The sequence below is a fragment of the Tupaia chinensis genome, unplaced genomic scaffold (assembly GCF_000334495.1).
Source record: "Tupaia chinensis unplaced genomic scaffold, TupChi_1.0 Scaffold000455_1, whole genome shotgun sequence".
Taxonomy (NCBI): domain Eukaryota; kingdom Metazoa; phylum Chordata; class Mammalia; order Scandentia; family Tupaiidae; genus Tupaia; species Tupaia belangeri.
In genome coordinates this window covers 787,177-797,444 of record NW_006159963.1, presented here as the reverse complement: position 1 = coordinate 797,444, position 10,268 = coordinate 787,177, and the positions used below count along the sequence as shown (strand labels likewise).

At 38.1% G+C, this 10,268-nt stretch overlaps 1 protein-coding gene across 1 annotated transcript in view; it reads left to right on the top strand.

Annotated features, from left to right (window-relative positions):
- LOC102496019 (complement C5) overlaps nucleotides 1–9,892 on the top strand; it is a 34,948-nt gene extending 25,056 nt beyond the window's left edge. The window contains exons 14-17 of the mRNA XM_027774570.1: nucleotides 2,118–2,193; nucleotides 4,101–4,174; nucleotides 7,650–7,773; nucleotides 9,587–9,892. Coding sequence (XP_027630371.1) covers nucleotides 2,118–2,193; nucleotides 4,101–4,174; nucleotides 7,650–7,735 — 236 coding nt within the window. The 3' untranslated portion in view covers nucleotides 7,736–7,773; nucleotides 9,587–9,892. The remainder of the gene's footprint in view (nucleotides 1–2,117; nucleotides 2,194–4,100; nucleotides 4,175–7,649; nucleotides 7,774–9,586) is intronic.
- The last annotated feature ends 376 nt before the right edge of the window (nucleotides 9,893–10,268 follow it).

The following is a 10,268-nucleotide window of genomic DNA, read 5'->3' as shown; positions in this document are numbered from 1 at the left end:
GAAATCACCCCCCGGGGGGATGGTCACACCACAATCCCTTCTCCTCCATTCTCCTCTCAGGATCTTGGGCACCCACGCACACACACGCCCAGCATGAGTTTAAGCCACCGGGTCCCGGACACGAACCGTGGTTGACTACATGGGAGTTCAGCGACATAGCCATTACGCTAACTGCTAGTTCCCACCTACAGGGATATTTTAAATCCAATACAAATTTAAAGGAAAATTAATCAAAAATTTAAGGGTAAATATTTTAAAACCTTTGCCACTTCCTTTCTCTCAGAGAGTCAATTACTGTTAACATATTTCAAAATAAATGAGATCACGCTACAAAAATGAAATACATATACCTTATCACTGTGCTTTTTAAAAACGTTAGCAACAGGACCAGTAGTTAGCGTAATGGCTATGTCGCTGGACTCCCATGTAGTCAACCGCGGTTCGCGTCCCAGACTCGGTGGCTTAAAACTCACTCTGGGCGCGTGTGCGTGCGTGCCCAAGATCCCGAGAGGAGAATGGAGGAGAAAGGATTGCGGTGTGGCCATCCCCCCTGGGGGGTGATTTCTCACTTTCTATCTCTCTGTCTCTCTGTCTGGCAAGCGCACACACCCTATAGGAAAAACCTCTCCCAAAGAAAAAAAAACAAAAACAAAAAAAACGTTAGCAACACAGGGACCAGCAGTTAGCGTAATGGCTATGTCGCTGGACTCCCACGTAGTCGACTGTGGTTTGCATCCCGGACCTGGTGGCTTAAAACTCACGCCAGGCGTGTGTGTGCGCGCGTGCCCAGGATCCCAAGAGGAGAATGGAGGAGAATGCGGCATGGCCATCCCCCTGGGGGGTGATTTCTCGCTTTCTGTCTCTCTGTCTCTCTCTGTCTGTCTGGCAAGTGCACGCGCCCTATAGCAAAAACCTCTAAAAAAAATAAAAAAAGAAAAAAAAGAAAGAAAAATAAAATAATTTTTAAAAAAGTTAGCAACATATTGTGAATTTATTTTCACATTAGTACAGAGAAATCTGTTTCATTCTTTTTAATGATTTCCCAAGATTTGATAATATTGGCAATTTATTTCATCATTTACATATTAATAGATGTATTAGTTTTCTAGGGAGGCCATAACAAATTCCACAAACTTGACAGCTTAAAACAACAAATTTATTCTTTCCCAGTTCCAGATACCAGCTATCTAAAATCACAGTGTCTTCAGGTCACTCTCCCTCCAAAGTCTTTGCAGAGAAAATTTCCCTGTCTCCAAGCACCTGGGGACTCCTGGTATTCTTTGGCAGACTTTGGGTTGTAGACACACTCTAATCTCTGCTTCTGTCTTTCCGTGGTTGTCTTTTCTATGTTCTGTGTTTCTCTCCTTTTCTGTCACTTCCAAAGACACCTTGTATCTCACATCTAACTTGGGCATCTAAGGATTTAAGGTTCACCCTAATTCAGGATGATCTCATTTCAAGATCGTTAACTTAATTATGTCTATAAAAACCCTGTTTTCAGGGACCAGCGGATGGTGTAGCATTATGTCGCCGAATTCCCACATGGCTGATCATGATTTGAGTCCCAGACATAGTGACTTGACACTCACACCAGCTGTGTGTATATGTGTCTCCAAGATCCTGGGGTGGGGGGAAAATGGAGGAGAAGGGATTGTGGTGCGGCCATCTCCCCCCTGGGGTATTTCTCATTTTCCCTTGCACTGTCTCTGTCTCTGTCTGACAAGCGCACCAGTCCTATGGCAAAAAACCTCTAAAAAAAAACAAAAACAAACAAACAAACAAAAAAACCAATCCTATGGCTAAATAAGATTACATTCATAGATTCCAGGGCATTTGGACATGTCTTTTGAAGACTACGAGTCAACCAACTACAATCAATATTTCAGTTGTTTTCACATTTTCAGTATTAAAAACCATCATTTGTATCTCTCTGTGTGAATATGTGTATTTCTGTAAAGTTGTCATTATTCAGTCATTAGTTCAAGCTGTCATAAAAAAATACCATTATACTTTAACATTTAATTATATCATATATTATGTTTACCCTATATTTTTTCTTTTTTTCTAGCTCTATCATAAATTATGTTTACCCTATGTTTTTCTTTTTTTTAATTTAGAAACATACATGATAAGTGTTGCCAGCAACAATTTTAGAGAAAATTGGTTATGGGAAGTATATCATGTTCCTAACAGGTATTTTAAGACTTTACTGCTTCTTTTTTTTTGTTTTAAGGAAAATTTAAAAATATTCAAATATAATGAATAAATGATCTCTCACATGTCTAAGGGTATTTTATTTTTATAATTAAAGATAGCACCAACATTTGATCAAGGTTAATTTGTTTGGTTTGGAGGTTGGTTTTTCCCTTAGCTGCATAATAAATTATCTTTGCAGGACACCATTTCACTTACCTTGAACTTTTATCGTGTATGATATCTGGTGATAGTTTGGTTTTATACTTTTATACAGTTATTTCAATCTTTCCAGAAAACTTAGTAATAAAAGTCTCTAATAATTAATATTATCCATTTAGGCATGTCTTTCCAGTCCTACTTTCATATGTAACAAATAAAAGGAGACAATAATTTGTTATGCAATAAATACATACTGTAAAACACTGATTAGCCATAAGGCTGAGGAAATGATGGGTTTTTATTCAGTTACCATGACTTGCATGATGTCCAGCAGCAAACCCTGCTCTCCCTGATGCCAGCCTTATCCACCTCTCTACTCTAATCTGTTTTCCAAATATAGCCACACGAGTGATTAAAATCTCAGTCTGGTCATGCCACTTCCCACCCAGAACCTCTATGACCTATCCTTCTTCCTTCCTTCCTTCCTTCCTTCCTTCCTTCCTTCCTTCCTTCCTTTCTTTCTTTCTCTTTTTTTTTTTTAAGGTTTTCGCCTTAGGGTGTGTGCACTCCCCAGAGAGAGAGACAGACAGACAGACACACACACACACACACACACACACACACACACACATACACACGGTAATAGGGAAAGTGAAAAATCACTCCCCGGGGGGATGGCCATGCCCACATTCCCTTCTCCTTCATTCTCCTCCCAGGATCTTGGGCACACACATACACACACCCCATGTGATTTTGAAGCTACAAGGTCCAGGACTGAACCTCAGTAGGCCATGTGGTAGTCTAGGCACATAACCACCATACCATCTGCTGGTCCCAAAATCCTCTTTCTTATTCTCCCACTACTGACAAACTCCATTTTACCCTTAACAACTGAGCTCAGATTCTGTGTTCTCCAAAAAGTAGCCTCCAAAGAATTACTTCTTTGCATTCACACTATAGCTTCTACATACTTCTCCCGAAGTTCTTATTAGCCTCTATAATAATTTGTTTACATAATTTCCTCCTCTTCTAGAGTAAATTTTTTGAAGGTAGATTCTTCATTATTTATCGCTAAAAGTAGTCTCCAGGATGAGCCTTGAAGAGCTTTAGGAAATGTCCATGGAACAGATAAATTAACTAATAAACTGTGTTTATTTGTTTGGGAGAGCAAAAAAGAAAGAAAAAGAGAGAAAGATGATAGGCAGATGTTTTTGACAGGATCACAAGTCAAGATCCTCTTACTCAGCCTTCCAGTTAGTTAGTATTAGCGGTGTGTGCCACCATATTCAGCTTATTTAGGTTGGTCAAAAACAAATTCCTGGCCTTCCACATGGCTCCAGCCTCTCACAGTGGCATCTACCACTTGTGCCCACTTGGCCAATAAATGGATTTCTGATTTCTGAAACTTCCTTTATTATAGTCATCTCAACCTAGTGTTAGATTGAATCATATGTATTTGCTGGTATTCAAACATTTGACCTACACAAACAGCAATTTCATATGGCTCAACTTAATACAATGTATTAATCATTCTGAATATGCAAGAGTCCTCATTGCCCTCTGACTTTTTCTTAACCCCCTCTCCACTCATGGTCAGTGATTTAAGTTTGTTTCCTTGTGATTTGACTCAAGAACCTATATTGGAAATCACAAACATTCTGTGTAGTAGGAAATGATGTTAAAATGATTTTAAGTTAACTATGGGTCACCTATGTTCTACAGCTATAAACTATTTTATTTTCCAGGTATCAGCTAGAATTGGTGCTACCTGATTTTCTAACTACTTGGAAAATTCAAGGTATTGGGATTTCAGATAAAGGTAAGTAGCTAGTCTGATATACCAAATTAGAGAACAGTTTATTCATTATAATATATTTACAGTTTGTTGACAGTTCACCTAGGACTTTTATAGTAGCATATTTTATACTCTCATTGTAATCTGGGATTAAAAAAAAAAAGAGAGAGGTGAGGGCAGCAGATGGCATGGTAGTTGTATCACTGGACTCCCACATAGCCAACTGCAGTTTGACTACTGGATCCAGTGGCTTGAAATTCACATTGGGTTGTATGCACATGCATGCCCACGATTCCAGGAGGAGAATGGAGGAGAAGGTATTGTGACATGGCCATCCCCCCAGGGGGTGATTTCTCACTTTCCATCTCACTGTCTCTGTCTCTTTTTTCTCCCTACTTTCTCCCTGTCGAGCACATATACCCTAAGGCTAAATAAATAAATAAATAAAAGGGGAGGAAATATCTATATCTTTGGGCATATTTAATTCATTTAATGTTTTCATAAGCCATTACTTTGTGAGCAACAATTTTAGGTTCCCAATTCCCTGAAATCTTTCTGATTTTTTGGGGTTTGAGATGTGGACTCATTATTGTGTTATTTCCCACAATATGGGTAATAGTGCAAATCAGGATCATTTGTAAATTATTTTTAAGAATTATTATTTGATTTTTTTATAATTCAATATTTTCACCCATAAAATGGGTTCCATAATCATTAACGACCTTTTTTTTTCGGTTTTTGTTTTTTTTGGAGAGGTTTTTGCTATAGGGCGCATGCGCTCGCCAGACAGACAGAGAGAGACATAGAGACAGAAAGCGAGAAATCACCCCCTGGGGGGATGGTCACGCCGCAATCCCCTCTCCTCCATTCTCCTCTCGGGATCTTGGGCACCCACGCACACGTGCCTGGCGTGAGTTTTAAGCCATCGGGTCCAGGATGCGAACTGCTGTCAACTACGTGGGAGTCCAGCGACATAGCCATTACACTAACTGCTGGTTCCCACGACCTTTTTTCTATGTTGAAAATAGAATTGAGACAGACTGTTAAAAATTTTATAACCACAGCACTAACAACAGAAGAGCAATGATCTAGATAGTTAAAAAATAGATTAAATTGTAACAAAAAGCATTATAGTAAACACAGTAGTTTGTCTTAAAAAAAAAGATAGCTTGACAGAAGGCGGTGTGAGGAAGAGCTGAGGCTGCTGAGTCATAGAGGTAACAAAATACATAAGCATATGGAGAGACTGGTTGCCAAACTGAGCCAAGAGGGAAGTGTAGGTGAAGGGCCTCACATCAAATATTCCATTTCTCATGTATTGGCTACATTCAGCTGAGTACTGTACTTTGTGTTCAACTGCTATTCCATGACAGTAAAAAATATTAATGTGCTTGAAAAAACTGCATGTGACTCAAGGGGTTACTTTGCTATCATTATCTTCCTTATCCATTAGTCGTCATGAACTAACATTCAGGCCTACACTTATAGCAGAACAGACTGGATCTAGAAGAAAAGTTGTTGATAGAAAATTGATGTTTTTTGGGACCAGCAGATGGCATAATGGCTATGTCGCTGGACTCCCATATAGTCGACCATGATTTGAGTCCCAGACCCAATGGCTTAAACTCATGCATGTGTGCCTAATATCCCAAGAGGAGAATGGAGGAGAAGGGATTGTGGCACGGCTATCACCCCCTTGGGGTAATTTCTTGCTTTCTGTCTCTCTGTCTTTCTGGCGAGCATACGTGCCCTATAGCACAAACCTCTCAAAAAAAAAAAGATAATAAAAAAAAATTGAGGGGCCGACAGGTGGTGTGATGGTTAAGGACGTTGGACTCCCATATAGCCAACTGTGGTTCGAGTCCTGGACCTGGCTTTCTTGTTCACTTTCTCTCTCTCTTTTCTCTCTCTATCTCCCCTTCCCCTGTCCCTCTCTGGTCAAATTTAAATAAATAAATAAATAAAATTTAAATAAAAGGATTCTTTAAAAAGAAGAAAAAAATTTTAAAAAAAAATTATGTTTTTCCTTTAGTGCCTTCACAGAAATTATTTTAGGACTAACAGAAATGCATGTTTTGTTTTCTTTTAAAAGTTCATGGACTATTGGGGAAATATGAATATTGGCTAGATATTTAATAATATTATAAAATTATCATTGGCTCTGGGGGTGTGATGTTTAGTTACATCTAAAAGGGAAGTTGTCTGGGACCAGCAGATGGCTTAATAGTTACGTCGCTGGATTCCCACATAGATGACTATGGTTCAAGTCCTGGACCCTGCAGCTTGAAACTTAGACCAGGTGTGTGTGTGTGCGTGTGTGTGTGTGTGTGTGTGTGTGTGTGCCCAAAATCCCAAGAGGAGAATGGAGGAGAAAGGATTGTGGCATGGGTATCCCCCCTGGAGGAGTGATTTCTCGCTTTCTGTCTCTTTGTCTCCTTCTGTCCCTCCAGCAAGCACATGTACCCTTAAAAACTCTCTCTCTCTCTTAAAAAAAAAAAAAAAAAAAAAAAAAGGAAGTTATTTTTGAGAGATACATACTGAAATAATTTACAGATAAAAATAATACAATGATATGATTTACTTCAAAATGATTCAGTATAAGCCAGATGATGGTGAACAGTAAAGCAATGCTATGCAAGGTTGACCCACATAGGAGGGTTCCAGGTTTGTACCTAGAGCCAAGAATGTGCATGCCCATGATCTGAAGCTGGCTGAGGCTTGGGGTGAAATATAGCAGCAAGATCCTATTGGGAATGCTGTCTTCCTCTCTTTCTCTGGATGTATTACTCATGGAAAACAAAACAAAACAAAAACAAAACTTAAAAAATCCAGGAAATGCAAGGAGAGCAAGGGTATAGAGGAAATAAAATTGGCCATGACTTGGTGATCACTGAAGCTGAGTAATGGGTACATGGGGTTCATTATATTGTTCTCTCTACTTTTCATATAGATTTGAAATTTTCTATAATAAAAAGGGTTTTATTAAGTTCATAAATAATCATTATTTTACTCATGGTCATTATTGCATTGTTCAGAATAAAGTTATGTTCCCCAGATATCCTCCATTCTCTCATTATTCAGGCCTTCCCAACTAGCCTATCTAAAAAAGCATCTGTCTCTTGTCATACTTTGCCCCCCATCCATTACCTTGCTTTATTTGCTTCATACTATGTATCTCTTCCTGATATTTTACCATATCTTTGTTTATGTCTCCCTGACTAGAGTGTAAGCTCTATGAAGGCAAGGATTTTGTCTGTCTTGTTCACCATTGCATTTGTCTTGGCTGGAACAGTGACTGGCCCATGGCAGAGTCTCAAAGTATTTATTCATTAGGGAAATAAGGGCCACTAAATAGAACTTTCAAGCATAAGGGAGAGATTTGGTATGAGGAAGCTCAATATGGCATATGATCTTTTCTTCAAATAAAATGCAAGAATGTAACAGAGTACAAATACTGGGAGCCCCCTCCTATGATGATATATTTTGTCACCTCTTGTAGGTCTGTGTGTTGTTGACAAACTGCAGTTGCAGGTATGTAAAAACCACTTCCTGGTCATAAACCACAATGCAACAAGTGTCAATTAAAAGGGACCATTTCCAACATCGAAACACTGGAAATACAAGTAAGTAGGTAAATGCATGACATTAGAATCAGTGGCAGAGAAATCTGATAGTAAAATTACCACACATGATCTACTTTATTTAAGTTCACAAGGCATTTAAGTGGGATGGGGTTTGGGTGAGGAACAGAAAAGAAGTAAAAATTTCAAATTTTAAGTATCAGGAGGGAAGTGGAATAAAGCCTTAGGTGAGACTAAGGCCACATTTTGGTGGGAATGATAGGGGATGAAAGATTTCCCTAGATAAATCCATAGAAACAGGGCAGATTGGTGGTTGCTAGTGTTGGGGACAGGAATGGAGATGAAATGGTTAGTGGAATAAGTGACGGTTGAAGCAAAAACAGCTTTGAAATAATTTCTAAATACAGTAAAAAACCCTAACATTGTTATTAATATATAAATTTCTTTTTGCTACAACTGAGAATCGTTTTGTAATATAGGTGGAATATTTTTTATCTGAAATTCTTGAGGCTATGGATATTTTGAATTTTAGATTTGTTTCAGATTTTGAGATATTTGTGTATACATAATGCAATACCTTGAGGATGGAACCCAAGTCTACCTTTAAATTAATTTATTCTTTATATATACCTTATACACTCAACCTGAAGGTAATTTATACAGTATTTTTGTATTACAGGGTTTTCACTATAACCTTTCACATGAGGTCAGGTGAGAAATTTTCCATTTGTGATGTCATGTCAGCACCCGAAAAGTTTTGGATATTGAGCATTTTAGATAATGAATTTTCTAATTAGGAATGACTGACCTATAGCACGATCTGTTTGACCAAACTTGACCTACCACCTCGAGATCCATTGGTTGGCTTCTGGTACTTGCCCTTCCATTCACTATGTGCTACTTATGACCAGAGAAATTGTCTTTTTGGTTGAGTACATACTGGCCAAAATTTTGATTTTTTTTTTTTTTGAGAAGTTTTTGCTACAGGGTGCGTGCACTCGCCAGACAGACAGAGAGAGACAGAGAGACACGCACATGTGCCCAGGGTGAGTTTTAAGCCACCGGGTCCGGGTCATGGTCGACCACATGGGAGTCCAGCGACATAGCCATTACACTAACTGCTGGTCTCCCCAAATTTTGATTTTTTTAAAAAAATAACATTAAGGTCTTCAAATGAAATATTTCAATATATGTCTTTATGAATTCTACCTTCTATCGGAAGATGTTGATGGAAATAACCAAGCTCTGCAGAAATAGTAATTAATGTGGTTTATTCGAAACACAAGATTGAGTGACAAACCCAAAGAAAGACAAAAATGTATCTCAGGGTGCTGAGATACAGTGGTTCCTTTTATTTAGTTTTGAGAGAGGAGAGTTGTCAGTTAGCATAAGGAGTCTTGTACATTGGCCTGACCCAGAAAGGTGAAACATTGGAAGTGGAGGCTTGTAGGTCATAGTAGAGTTTGAAATTCTTAGATTAGTAATTTGTTAAAGAAAACACAAGTATCTGTTCCTAAAAGAAATCAGAAAAAGATGTAGCGTCCTACTATGAATGGACCAAAGCTGTCTGTTAATGTTAGTAGGTCTCTGTTAATGTTTGTAGGTGTGACTCTTCAGGAATACAGAAACAAATACTTTAAAAAAATAGAATTCTGTCCTCTAAGAAAATACTGTGTATTATTCCCTACATCCCTCAAAAAAGAAACTTTAATAGTTTTGCTAGAGTTCATGAATATCATGAATATAAAATGCAAAAGAAATACTTTGTGTCAGAGACTGCTAACTAAACCAGCATTTATTCTCTTTCCTTCTTATTATCAAAACCTGAATTTTGACTACCCACATTGCTGCCCAGTTTTCCTTGGATACAGCTAAGACCCAAAGACTAAAGAAATATAAATTGCATGGAACTTCCAGGAAGGCTACTCAGAGAGAGCTGATTAAAACAGGAAGATGTCCCTTTTTTTTAACCTCTTTTTGCAGCGCTCACCTCAGAAACAATGATTGGTGCTCCAGCAGCCCTCTTGGAGTGTACTAGGCTAGAAGAACAAAAAGATAATGGCCCCTGCTTCTGAGGAATCACTATTCCAGCCTTTGACTTCTCACCACTAGATTTCTTTTATGTGAGAAAAAAATAAATGTTAATCTTATTTAAGCATCAGTTACTTTGGTTGTCTATTATGTATAGTAGAATATAATTCTAATTACTATAAACTCACTTTAAGATTCTTTTTTGGCTCTTGCAAGTATAATATGTGAGCAGGACTAGCTTCATTTCATCATTCCAGTTCTTATCACTGTCCTGTTTTCCTCACACACCTATACTAAATAATTCTTATATTTATTTTCTTTCATTGAACAAGCAACACATCATTCTATATTTGCAAAAATTAGACTTCTGTGTAGAAACTGTACATGTTTCCTTTATCAACAGCATGCTTTCTGTTATTCAGGAAAGCAAGCCAATCAATAGAATGCTAGCCCACAGAAAACCAGGTCACCAAACAGCCAATTTACCCAAGGATCAACTGCTGAAT